This window comes from Poecilia mexicana, unplaced genomic scaffold (assembly GCF_051168715.1).
Source record: "Poecilia mexicana isolate PSO_F unplaced genomic scaffold, ASM5116871v1 scaffold_23, whole genome shotgun sequence".
Taxonomy (NCBI): domain Eukaryota; kingdom Metazoa; phylum Chordata; class Actinopteri; order Cyprinodontiformes; family Poeciliidae; genus Poecilia; species Poecilia mexicana.
In genome coordinates this window covers 17895904-17909671 of record NW_028263392.1, presented here as the reverse complement: position 1 = coordinate 17909671, position 13768 = coordinate 17895904, and the positions used below count along the sequence as shown (strand labels likewise).

The 13768-nt window shown below is 43.8% G+C and overlaps 2 protein-coding genes across 2 annotated transcripts; one reads left to right on the top strand and one right to left on the bottom strand.

Annotated features, from left to right (window-relative positions):
* Positions 1-583: 583 nt before the first annotated feature.
* Positions 584-4541, bottom strand: rtcb (RNA 2',3'-cyclic phosphate and 5'-OH ligase). Its single transcript, XM_014985807.2, has 11 exons — positions 4210-4541; positions 3667-3745; positions 3526-3593; positions 3204-3460; positions 2974-3130; positions 2692-2851; positions 2402-2577; positions 1297-1485; positions 1118-1228; positions 922-1041; positions 584-838 (listed from the first exon to the last, which is right to left on the bottom strand). The coding sequence occupies exons 1-11, from the start codon at positions 4300-4302 to the stop codon at positions 731-733; spliced, it is 1518 nt and encodes a 505-aa protein (XP_014841293.1). The 5' UTR covers positions 4303-4541; the 3' UTR covers positions 584-730.
* Positions 4542-6811: 2270 nt separating this feature from the next.
* LOC106917086 (snaclec coagulation factor IX-binding protein subunit A-like) lies at positions 6812-8523 on the top strand. The gene is made up of 7 exons (XM_014985794.2): positions 6812-6918; positions 7008-7037; positions 7112-7174; positions 7258-7352; positions 7923-8048; positions 8124-8223; positions 8335-8523. Exons 1-7 carry the CDS (start codon positions 6870-6872, stop codon positions 8403-8405), a joined length of 534 nt encoding a protein of 177 aa, XP_014841280.2. The 5' UTR covers positions 6812-6869; the 3' UTR covers positions 8406-8523.
* The last annotated feature ends 5245 nt before the right edge of the window (positions 8524-13768 follow it).

Here is a 13768-nt window from a genome sequence, read left to right as displayed (position 1 = left end):
AGTGCCCTCTAGTGGTGGTTTGATGCAATAACATGTTTGGTTTTATAAAACCGAAAACCTGCATTCCTGGTGAGTCCTTAAGATATTTCTGATAAAATACCTCAGAGCAGAAAGTATTTTATGTAACTTGATCAAACTATCAGGAAAGGGAATATTCTGGGAGAAACGATGCATCAAAATAAGACATTCAAAGTTGGACAGGAAACCTAAACCCGAAGAGAGATCAGGCTCTGGATCAGTGTTATGCCTGGATGTTGACCTGCAGAGTTTTCTGGTTAAAAATGAAATTCACAGGCATTTTTAGGTTGGGTTTAAGAAGAGACTAGTTTGAGATTAAGGTTGGGATTACATGAGGTAAAACTGGGATATATTTGAGATCAGGATGAGGCTGGAACGAAGCTGGTTAATGATAAGGTTGAGTTGGGGTGAAGTTAGAATGAGGTTCGGGGAAGGATAAGGTTAGAGGTGTGAAACTGTTGAGGTCGGGATGAAGTTGGAAAATCCTGCGGTGGATCTGGCAGGGGGATTGTTGATGCTGCAAACACCGTCTATACAGTTCTGTATCCTAAATGAACTTTTAAGCTTCATGTGTTCACTTTTATTTTGTAAACCAAAAACAGCTGGTCTCGGCGCAGAACCAGACACTCAGCTTCCTTTTTAAACAGAAATGAACTGAACTGTTCAGAAGCAGAAAAAAGAACCAGTTCAGAGTAAAGAGTCTCCAAGGTGCTCAGCCTTTGATCACAGCGATGGGCCTCAGTTTGATGGCCTTCTTGCTGATTCCTGCGTCATGACATGTGTTCACCACGTCTGTCACGTTCTTGTACGACTCTGGAGCCTGAAAGGAAACCGGATCGACAGTTTGCTTTCTCAGAGGTGTTTCTGGGAATGTTTCTGATCAAAGATCATTGTCTTCCTCACCTCCTCCATCACCAGTTTGGGAGACGCCACTCGGATGGCGATGCCCATATCGGCCAGTTTGTCCAGGACGTCCTGGAAGTCCAGATTCCTGCGGGACTTTGCTCGAGAGAGGGCGCGGCCCTGCAACAGAGAATAGGAAGTGAATCAAACATCTAGGTCCTCCATGATGTCGGGAAGCTCTTGATCAGACTCTTACCGCTCCGTGACACGTGGTGCCGAACGTTTCCGTCATTCCTTGTTCGGTTCCTGTCAGGACGTAGCTGCAGGTTCCCATCGTCCCTCCGATGAGCACCGGCTGACCTGTGAGCTGGAGGAAGCAGGAATGTTTCAGAACAGCTTCTAATGCCAGCAGCAGCGCCAAGGCCCGAAGAGTACCTGGTAGTCCACCGGGATCAGAGGGTGGTGAGGAGGGAAGGCACGGGTGGATCCTTTCCGGTGAACCAGCAGCGTCCTCTGCTTTCCGTCCACCATGTGCTCTTCCACCTTGGCGATGTTGTGGGAGACATCGTAGATGACGTGCATGTCCAGGTCGTCTGGCGTGGTGCCGAACACTTTGGAGAAGGCCTGGAAGACCGGATAAAGACGGACTGAGAAGATGTTTGGGCCTCCACATTGAACAGAATATTAAAAGTGAAGGTGTTCTTCTTCCTGAAGAAATCTTCAGATTTTCAGACACTTCATCTTTCACTTTTAAGAATCGTCCTCCAACTTGAACAGAAAGTGACCTCAGAAGGTTCCATCCAATCATCATTCTGCTTTGATCTACTCCCCTTGGACCAGTTGGTCGTGGTTTGTTAGTCTGGCTGGGAACGAACCCGGCTTTTCATCCTAATCCACAGGTTTGAGGTCGAACCTTTGGTAAGGCTGCTCCAGCAGCTCAACGCTGGCTCACTTTAGCTACTAAAATCTGTTCCGATTGGATCACGGTTCTGTTGGGACATCCAACTATGCACCAGTTTCAACCAACCAGCTGTTGATTTGAAGTGCAATACAAAAGACATTTAGCTTTTAGTTAGTCATTCAAGGCTTGAGTCTTGGCAGGTTCTGGGTCGGTTGTGGACATCCTTTGCTCTGAGGTGGACCAGTTTGGGTCAGGTGTTTGAATCTTGGGGACAACTGGGTGTTCTAACAGAACAATAATCCCAACTGGACATTTTCCTGGAATGACCATCCCAAAACTCCAACTTCAACCCAAATAAAAATTCATGGACTGCAATTAAAATCCAGGTCAGTACCAGAAAACCAAATATTATAGTCTGTAAAATATTGACACTTTGTGGAGCCGAGCAATTAACTCAACCGAATGAGAACCAACTCGTTAACGATCGCCTGAGTTATTAGGAACTTTGATCAATTCCTCAGATCAGCTGGTTGTGACTCGTCAGAACCTACCTGAACTGACTCGTTAAGGACTAGTTAACCTTCGGGTAATCTAACCAAGCTACTCGTCAGCTGGTTGGCCTCTGCCAGGTGAGCGTACCTGTCTGGTGAGGAAGGTCATGGAGGAGCGGTTGACCCAGGCGTAGTTCCCTGCAGCAGCCATTCCCTTCAGGTAGTCCTGGCCTTCCTGGGAGGTGATGCGAGCGCAGGCCAGCTGCCGGTCGTTCACTGTGATCTTATCCCGCTTCATGGCCTTCTCCATGGCAACCAGAGCATCTGTAGACAACAAATCCATTAGTAACCTGATGAGGTCAAACCCCGGCAGTACCAACTGGACCTGAGGTACTGCCGGGTGTTGACTGTGTCTTTCGGAACCAGACTGGGTTGCACCTGTGGCGACCTGGTGTCCGAGGCCGCGGCTGCCGCTGTGGATCATCACGCACACCTGGCCCTTGTGGTCGATGCCCATCTTCTTGGCGGCGTACTCGTTGTAGATCTCATCGACCACCTGGATCTCGGCGTAGTGGTTTCCCGCCCCAAGCGTTCCCAGCTTCGTCACGCAACAGAACAGAGGTTTGTACTCGTTACTTGCAGGTAAATGGTAAATGGCCTTAACTTGTATAGTGTTTATTAATGGGACGATGGTGGCGACTGTGTCCTGCAGTGGCGTACCTGTGGCAGGCCTCTCTTCTTGGCCTTGGACGAAACCTTGTTGGGGTCGGCCTGTAGCATTCGGCCGTACTCCTCACAGTGCTCCTTGTCCTCAGCCCAGGCGTAGCCCTCCCTCAGGGACCAGTCCACCCCCATCTCCAGAGCCTCCTCCAGATCCCTGGGGACACACAGGTGAGACAGGTGGGCAAGGCCTGGTAGGGAACCCCACCCAGTTCTGGAGAACCACTCACTTGGCTCCCATTGGGATGACTCCTTTGGAGCCAACTCCAACTGGGATGTGGTCGAACAGGGACTGGGCCAGCTGCTCTTTCACCGGCTGGACGTCCCGCTCGTCCAGGTTGGTCCTCAGGAGACGGACGCCACAGTTAATGTCAAAGCCGACGCCACCTGGAGACACCACGGCATTCGGATCGTTCATGTCGAAGGCAGCCATGTTGCCGATGGCGAATCCGTATCCAGAGTGGACATCTGGGAGTCCGATGGACCTCTGAGGAGACAATTTAGATTAAGGTTTTGACTCATCAAAGGTTCAAATCAATCAGCTCTACTCACATGAACGATTCCAGGCAGAGCTGCAACATTCCCGATTTGCTTCATGGCCGGCAGGAACCCTCCGACACCTGAAGACAAATAGGAAAGGTGAGACTGAACACCTGGCAGACAGCGGGCAGGACGTCTCAGATCCAGACTTACCTCCTCCTCTGCAGGCGTTCCGGAGCTCCTCAAACATCAGCTTCTCCAGGGAATCGTTCACATAGAAGACTCCTTCAACCTGAAGGGAAAAAGCCAAAAGGCAGATTCTGTCACACTTTTTCCTTCCACCGGAGTTTCCATTGTAAAGCTCAATGAAAAAATTTACATGGTTCTTGTTACTTTAGACTAGAGCAGGACATTTACAGATAAACTTGAATCCTTAACGTTAGTCTAAAACAGCAGCCTAACTCTAATATCCAACATCAATATTAGCCCCTATATTAGCCCTTTACGAGTTCAGCAGCTGTCAGACTGGACCCTTCAGGCTGAACTCTGTTCTCTGTTTGTATCATTGTAATTTTACTTAATAAAACTGATGAAAACAAGCTTCTTAAATGTTATTTTCTTTAAAATGTGTCTTTATCTTGGAGTCGTCCTTCTTTCGGCTTGCTTCTTAAAGTCGGCCTGGACCCAACAGAACCTGAGGTCCAGTTTATCTCCGACAGATGCCTCCCGGACTTTGTCGGAACCGAACCTGCTCACCTGCATGTTGGGAACAAAGCCTTTTTTGATCCTCCAGCTGGTGCTGCCCGTTTTCTCCAGAAATTGCAGCTCATCGTTGTAGCTTCGGCTCATGATTCCGACCCAAACAGCTGCCGGTTCGACGCCACGCCGCAGGACGCAAAGCGCTACGGAAGCCGGTGAGACTCGGACTGCAGGAATGACGCAGGAAGATTTAAATGTTCTTATTAAACGATTCCGGGGTGTTTATAAGCTACTTTAAGATCTGTTCGGGTTTCCGGTAAGGATATTACTCCCTCAGTGTTCCAATATTTGTGATTTTCTTCTTCTCTGGTTATAAACGGTGACACATTGCTTCTAATGTCTGTAGGTTAGAATGCTCTGCCGCCACCTGCTGGTAAGGAGAGTCATTACAAACTTTTTATATTTATATATTTTTAAACATAAAGTGTTATTTTTCTTTGTCAACTCGGTTCTCTCTTCTAGTATTTTTTTTTTATTAAACTTTTATAGATTCAAATGTAACAAAACAAAATTACACGGAGATATTCTCTAATAAAAAAAACCCGATTTATTTTAGTTGAAAATGTTTCTTTTTACATAATAGTCATACAGTAATTGGACTGTATACATAGGAAAACCTGACCTTTTATTTTAGTTTTTTTAGGCTGATTACACCGACACAACATATCTTGACTATCATCTAGTGGTCATGGGTGAGAATAGCACCGCAAAACGTTTTTATGAAACTTCGCTTCCATTTTAAAAGTAAGCACTCCAGAATACCAGATGAAAATCTGAGGAAGTGAGAACCGGTTGGAGAAAACAGCAGCTGAAAGACCATCTCATCTGAAGTCATGTTTGAGTCAGCGTGGAGGAGTTTTTATTTTTCTGTACCTGAAGTTTTTCCTCTTAACTAACTGAAGCTTCAGTGTTACTCTCATAGCTCTGGTTCTGTTCAGATGTCTGGGGACGGTTTGCTGCTGTGTGGATGGCAGGTAGATCTTTGAACCAGCTGGTTTCCGCTGGGCGAACAGGAAGCCTGAGCCGCCCTGATTCCTGCTGAAATCTGCTTTGACTGGAAGCGTTTCTGGACCTCGACCCAGTTGATCCGGTGAAGAGAACGTGAGCTCATGAACTCCAACCAGCTGTGGAATATCAGACAATAAAACTCCTGTTTGTTTATGAAGCAGGAGGAGCCGCGCTTCCTTAATGTTTTATTGCAGACTTCCAGGAACAGTTCAACTCTTCATGACCTCTGACCTGTTGACCAACAGAACGCCACAGGAACTGCTGACTGGATGTTATTAGAAGATCGTTTGCTTTGGTCTGATTCTTAATAATCTGAAAAATTTCATTAAACTGTGGTTCTAAATTTGGATGTTGACCCAGTGTTGATCAGTGTGGTCAACACTGGGTCCAACTGGAACCAGACCCGTTTGGACTGGTTCCAGTTGGAGATTCTCTACTGTTGTGGGACCATTGCTTCTCCCGACTATCATCAGACAGAAAATCCAGCGTCTTCTGCATTTTGTTCTGGACAGTTTGTTTCGGTCCAAACAGAGGAACTGCGGGCCTCTGACAGAACCTTTAGTAAAGTTACTCCTTTAGTCAACATTCACGAGTTCATTGCAGAACGTCTCGGTTTCACGTTAAATTTCTGTTAAATTCTTCCTTTTCTTAGTGAATCATAAAGCCATGTCAGTTTGACTGAAAATACGTTCATTTTCATTTGGCCTTTGAGAAGCTAATAGGACATAAAACCAATAAACTTTACAGCAGAAACATGATTGAATGTATATGCTGTACAAAAAAAAGACAGACGTGATCATGAATTGGTCCAGTTGGACCCGGTCCAGTAAGCAGTAGAACCTTTACTGCTTACTGTAAATTTCCTGATTATTGTAAGAGTTAAATGAATAAGAAAAAAAACAGGAAACCAGTGGAGACGAGCTAAGGTCGTAGAGTTTATAGTTTACGGGTAGATAACCAGCGCTGCTGCTGGTTAAGCTGGGGGTAATAAAGATTACCCCCAGATATGGGCAATAGTTCAACAAACAGCTGCTGCAGTAAACACAGAACCACAGAACAAAGCTAGATGATGGAGGACGGTAAGATCTAAAGAAATCACTGCAGAGTGTTTCCATAGCAACCAATGGGTGACACCAACATGGCCACTGGGGGAAAACTCTCTGTCCTACATCACAATGTAGGATAGGAACAGTTACCCTGCATGACCCTGCAGGACAGCCAGCTGGGAAACAGAGGGTGAATATTTGTTAAAATGCCTCATTGTTGAGCACGGTGGAGGAGCTGTCATGGGGTGGGCTGATTCTCCTCTAAAGGCCATGGGAGCCTCAGAGAGGCATCTTTACAGTTCAGAACATTTGAGATAGAAACCCGCTACCCTCTGCTGCAGAACTGAAACCGGGTCACCGCTCAGTCTGTCAGCAGAAGTGTGACCCAGAACATCCGACCAGAACCGGTTCTGTACTCCGGTCCGGTTGTAGGTCACACCATGGAGCAGATAACTTATCTGATCAGGACTTCCAGTTAAAACTACTTCCTGTCACTAATCATCAACAGACAGGGGGCGGGGCCTCTCCAGCCTTCATAAGGACAGGCTCCTCTGCCGTCCAGCATTAACTCACCTTTACCTGCAGGAAGACGTCTGGAGAACCATGAAGCCCGTCCTGATGCTATTGGTTCTGCTGAGTGCTGCGCTGGCAGGTCTGGACTGAACCCGGCTCTGAACGTAGCTTTCATGTGTTCATCGTTCTCTGATTCATGTGTTCATCGTTCTCTTGTTTCCTCTGCAGCTCCAGCGGAAGACAAGCCGCTGCCTACAGGTCAGTTAGCTTTAGCATTAGCGGTGAAGGTAGAAACGTCCTGACATGTTCTGGTTTCTGTCGTTTCTCCACAGAAACAGACGAGGCCCAAGCAGCAGCAGCAGAAGAAGAAGTAGAAGAAGGAGCAGACTTGGCGGGTCGGTGTCTCTGGATTTTCTTCCCTCTCTGCTGTGTTTCAGTGGTTCCACCAACTGATGGTTCCTCCATGTTTCCTCTGCAGATCCTCGTTTCAACTTCTGCCCTGAACTCTGGTTCATGTACGAAGGTCGCTGCTACAAGTACTTCAGCTCCCCAAAGTCCTGGTACAATGCTGAGGTAAGGCCTCATCATGGAGACTTGGCTTGGACTCGAGGCCTGAGGCTTTAGTCCTGGGAGCAGTTTTTACCTAAATGATGAGTAAAATCTCTGTGGCAGCAGCTTCATTATAATGAATAATTTAGGAAACAACGTAGCTCTCATATCAATCTGCAACATTGTGATGCTGAGAACATCAAAAGTTACTATTGAATTTCTGAAAAGCAGAAATTCAATAGTAACAGTTTGAGTTGAACTTTGAGTCATTAGAGGCTCGATATTTGACTGGGTCTTGGTTAGGGCTACTTTAGTCAACAAGCTAAATAATTAGTTTGCGACTACGCATTTAGTGAGAGCTAAATATTTAGTTTAAGGCTAGAAATTTATTTTAAATTACAATATTTTGACAGCAAGCTAAAATTTTAATTTGAAGCTAAACATTTATTTAGCAAGGTAAATTATTCGTTAGTGGGGTTCATATTTAGTTTGATGCTCAATATTTGGTTTAAATTTTAATAATTTGCTAGCAAACTAAACATTTAGTTAGCGACTCAAACGTGTATTTACATGAGCTCGCTGTGTGTCCAACAGGAACACTGTACCAGTGTTGGCGGCCATCTTGCTTCCGTTCTCAACCCTCGGCAGTACAGCTTCCTGCAGCAGATAATCCAGACCGCCAGTAACTCATTGGTCTGGCTGGGAGGATTCAACCTGCAGGTCTGTTCTGGATGAACCCTCCTCACTCTGAGTAAGTCAGACCCTCACTCATTCACCTCCTCTGTTTGCCTTCAGAACCACTGGCTGTGGATCAACCAGGACGGGTTCTATTACACCAACTGGTACCAGCTTTCATCTGTCTCCAGCTCCCCCTGCATGTTCATGTACTCGAAATGTAAGTCTCATTCTCTGGTTAAATATTCATTCATCAGATGCTGGAGGTCCATTTGAAGTTCTGCTGTGGTTCTGTTGAAGCGGGTCAGTGATTGGTCTCATCTTATTTCAGATGGTTGGGCAAATACTCAGTGCACCACAAACATTCCCTTCATTTGTGTCAAGAACCCGTTTGGCTGCTAACCGATGAGCTGAGACGTCCTCTTCTCTCTTCGCTCCGTTTTCACTGTAAAATCCTCCACTGGAGAAATGTTTGTTTTTATGAAACTGTTTCTTATTGTCAATAAAATGTTTAAACATGTTGGACGGAGTGAAGTTCCTGATCCTATGGAGGTCCAGCAGTGCCACAAATCAATAAATATAAAAACCATCACTATGGCGGTCCAAAGAGGATCTTTAATAATCCCCATTGTAAAGAGTGGGTGGAGACAAGATATCTAGTTAATATAATGTGGTCTGATTTTAGCTTGTAGGCTGACCAATCAGATGCCAGAGTTTTACTCTTACAAAAAAATCCCATGAAAATCACATTTTCACATGTGAAAACATGTGATTCCCATTTTCCACATGTGATTTACATAATCCATGGAGAAAAAAAACACGTTTTCACATGTAATTCCCCTTTCCCACGTCGGTCACATTTTCCACCTGTGGTCAAGTATTTTGTTCATGTGTTCGATGTTCCTTCAATCTTGTGATCACATTTTTCACATGTCAATATCATTAGATTGCCTGTCATACCGATATTACATTTCTCAATATATTTAAATACTTGAATGTGTTATTATTATACATTTAAGATGTATTTAATGAATGTACAAAATATATATTAACATTTCATATTTTTGGAATGTTATGTGTCAACAATGGAATAAATCTGACAAGTAAACACTGACACCCACCTGTAATGTAACCCTAACCCCATAAGGAGGGCGGGGGGTATGACTATAGAGAAAACCTCAACTTCAGAACTTTGAAGGCTCAAACAACAGTGAAAAGATTGTCCATTTCTGTCATTCGCTAAAGAGCTGAAGCAAAGTCCAAGTATGAGGTATTTTAAGAAAAGACTCAAAATGGTTATTATTCAAAAGTATAAGGATGAACAAAGGGGCTGAACCTGGCTGGGAATTAAAATTCTGTGGATGATTTCAGCAATTGGGTGCAGGTTTGTGCATGTGTGTGTAAAAAAAACAACAACAAAAAAACACACACACACACACACACATATATATATATATATATATATATAGAGAGAGAGAGAGAGAGGTGTGTATCATTTATGTACAGGTGCTGGTCATAAAATTAGAATATTGTGATAAAGTTCATTATTTTCCATAATGTCATGATAAAAATTAAATTGTCATATATTTTAGATTCATTGCACACCAACTGAAATATTTCAGGTCTTTTATTGTTTTAATTTTGATGATTTTGGCAAACAGCTCATGAAAACCCAAAATCCCTGTCTCAAAAAATTAGAATATTATGAAAAGGTTCTCTGAACGAGCAATAAAAATAATCATCTGAATCAACAAAGTAACTCTAAACACCTGAAAAAGATTCCTGAGGCCTTTAAAAACTCCCAGCCTGGTTCGTTACTCAAAACCGCAATCATGGGTCAGATTGCTGACCTGACTGCTGTCCAGAAGGCCATCACTGACATCCTCAAGCAAGAGGGTGAGAAACAGGAAGAAATTTCTGAACGAATCGGCTGTTTGCAGAGTGTTATATCAAGGCACCTCAGTGGGAAGTCAGTAGGAAGGAAAAAGTGTGGCAGAAAACGCTACACAACGAGAAGAGGTGACCGGACCCTGAGGAAGATTGTGGAGAAGGGCCGATTCCAGACCTTGGGGGAAGCAGTGGACTGAGTCTGGAGTAGAAACATCCAGAGCCACTGTGCACAGGCGTGTGCAGGAAATGAGCTACAGGTGCCGCATTCCCCAGGTCAAAGGTCAAGCCACTTTTGAACCAGAAACAGCGGCAGAAGCGCCTGACCTGGGCTACAGAGAAGCAGCACTTTGGACCACTGTTGTTCAGTGGTCCAAAGTACTTTTTTCGGATGAAAGCAAACTTTGCATGTCATTCGGAAATCAAAGTGCCAGACTCTGGAGGAAGACTGGGGAGAAGGAAATGCCAAAATGCCAGAAGTCCAGTGTCAAGTACCCACAGTCAGTGATGGTCTGGGTGCCATGTCAGCTGCTGGTGTTGGTCCACTGGGTTTTATCAAGGGCAGGATCAATGCAGCAGCTATCAGAAGATTTTGGAGCACTTCATGCTTCCATCTGCTGAAAAGTTTTATGGAGATGAAAATTTAATTTGGTCTGGAATCGGCCCTTCTCCACAATCTTCCTCAGGGTCCGGTCACCTCTTCTCGTTGTGTAGCGTTTTCTGCCACACTTTTTCCTTCCTACTGACTTCCCACTGAGGTGCCTTGATATAACACTCTGCAAACAGCCGATTTGTTCAGAAATTTCTTTCTGTTTCTCACCCTCTTGCTTGAGGATGTCAGTGATGGCCTTCTGGACAGCAGTCAGGTCAGCAATCTGACCCATGATTGCGGTTTTGAGTAACGAACCAGGCTGGGAGTTTTTAAAGGCCTCAGGAATCTTTTTCAGGTGTTTAGAGTTACTTTGTTGATTCAGATGATTATTTTTATTGCTCGTTCAGAGAACCTTTTCATAATATTCTAATTTTTTGAGACAGGGATTTTGGGTTTTCATGAGCTGTTTGCCAAAATCATCAAAATTAAAACAATAAAAGACCTGAAATATTTCAGTTGGTGTGCAATGAATCTAAAATATATGACAATTTAATTTTTATCATGACATTATGGAAAATAATGAACTTTATCACAATATTCTAATTTTATGACCAGCACCTGTATATATGCAGATGAGTATGTATATGTATATACGTGTGTATGCATTTCATCTGGTTTAGGAAATATTAGCATAGTTATTATTTCATTTTTCTGTCAGAACTGGAAAACAATGCGATGAATTAGGAATTGAAAAGGGATATATTTATATAAGTTATACTTCATCATACTCCTTTTCAGACTCAATCACTGAATGAGTGGTGTGTTTCTATGTAATTGATTATGTACTTCATAGAAAGGTATTGTTTTATTTTACACTTGTCGGTGAAATGTTGGTCTGAAATAAAGTATCATAATTCAAATGTTATTTTTTTTAACATTGAAAAAGTCCATTTCACACTTTAATACAAAGGAAAACATACAGATATGCTAATTTATTTCACAGTGCATTAAAGGATCATTTTAAAATTTAATTACACAATTATAAATTCATTGGATTTTAGACACATTTAATGTGGACATATTAAAAACACTGACTGTCTATGTCCTTATAAATTATTCAGGACATACAGAGATTAACATAAAATAAAACATTTATTATGTAAAGTGGGTCTTCGGTTCTGTTCTAATGGATCTTTACATTTGGCCAACATGTTTCTTCCGACTAGAAGTAATATTTACATTTTGGGGCGAGTTAATGAGTGGGGTTATAGTAAGGAGGCCTTCCAGCCTCATCAGTGAAGATAAATCACAGGCAGAAAGCTCTGATTGCTGCTCTAACGGTGACTATTGATTATTGAAGAGGGTGTGAATACTTTGCAGCATATTTTAACCAAATGTAAATAAAAACTGATGCAAAGAAAAACTTCTTGGCAGAAGAAATATCTGCTATGAGTGTGAATAGTTTTGGATTCAAATGGATTGAATTAAAGATAAGAAAACTGGAGGTATTTACTGTGCAATACTGAGTTCATCCTGATGGTGGCGCTGTTAGTGTTGTGACTCCTTACTATATCTCAGATCAGGATAAGATGGGATTGCTGCTTGGTTCTCGTTAAGCTCGTTAACTCCGATCAGAATTAGATCTCTGCTGACAGTGGTGGGCGGGGCTAATGTCTGACCACGCCCCCTGACCTCTGACATTGTGGTTGTTTGTCCTGTGAGAACCGATGTGTGTGTTTATGCTTTTCTACTAAGTTATGAGGTCCCTCTGCTCCTAATGGGGCCCAAAGTTGAGTTTGTTATGGTTAGGCTTTAGAAATGAATGTAGCCAAAGTCCTTCCAGATAGAAAGGCGTAATGTGTGTGTGACAGAGAGTGTGTGTGTGTGTGTGTGTGTGTGTGTGTGTGTGTGTGTGTGTGTGTGTGATTAGGGTGGATTAACAGCGAGCAGCAGCAGTCAGACGAGCTGCAGGCGGTCAGAGACGCTGACATGTGAGTACATTTCACCCATTTTCACACTTCAAGCTGAATGTTGACGCTCAGATCGTTGCAGAACTTCTTGATCCAAATGTTAGAAAGTCAAATCTTCTCAGAGCCATGATGAAGTGAAAGTTCTGTCGTTCACTGATGAGTCTTATTCAGGTAACAATGAGTTGGTCCAGTAGAACCACATGGGAAGCTGGTTCTGCTGATGGCCTGCAGAGATTCTCCATGTCAGTTTTCACTCTGCAGTTCCAGCAGGTCAGTGGAGGTGAAACAAGGTGAAGGTTAGCTCCTGCTGTCTGGACCCGGCTGCCCTGGGTCAGAGCCGACCTCTGGTTCTGATGACCATGAGACAGCGGGCCGGCTGTGAGCTGGTGTCTGGAACGGACGGGTCGGCTGCATGTGAGAGCGTCTTTGTTTTGGCCATGTGACCATCACAGCTGAGAGGGAAGCTTTATCTGCTTTATGCTGCTGAAAATCTCCAGATTCCTGAATGTCTGGATGCTATTCCTCTCAGTTTGGAGGTTAGAGATCCACCAGAGGAAGTTCTGGACACTTTCTGAAAATCTCAGCAACTTGCCTTTTTTCAGGTGATTACTTCAATACTGAAGCTATTTCACACAGCTGGACAGAACCTCTCCTCCATAAAACTTGGATCAGATCTGGCTCCATTCCTCTGGGACTGTTGAACTACAACTGAACTTAAGGAATCACTTGAAGAATGAAAACTAATTTTATGGCTTTTACGAGTATTTACAGCCTTTGACTTTTCCTCAGACCTTTGTAGGATCCCCGTTTGGCTGCAGGTGTTTCATCTGTCCAAGTCTCAGTAGGTAATCTGTCCTCTACATGTCCAGATGATCGATTGATCAAAGCTCTGAATTAATCAGAGCTTAGGATGCTGCTGTGGAACCAAACAGACTCCATTTCACTCTGGGTGAAAACTTCCTTTGCTCTTCTTGACCTACATGACCCAACAGAACATGACCAGAAGGCTTTTAAAACCCTTTTCTTTGTGAAGGGTTAGGGTTAGGGGTTAGGGTACTTTAACTACATTCTATTCGTCATTTCCTGAGGCGGCATGTCACAAACGCTGCCATAAAACTCCACCAGACTCTAACCAGGACCTCTAAACACAGCCGAAGGGCTTTTCCATGCTCAGCTCCCAGGAGTTGCAGTGGAAACCACTGGTTTCTTTATACCTCCCTGAAGACTTCACAAAGACCCTGAAATCTTACAAAGACGCTTCAAAGACTTTACAAAAACTTAGCAAAAGACTCCAATAAGACCCTACAAACACCTCA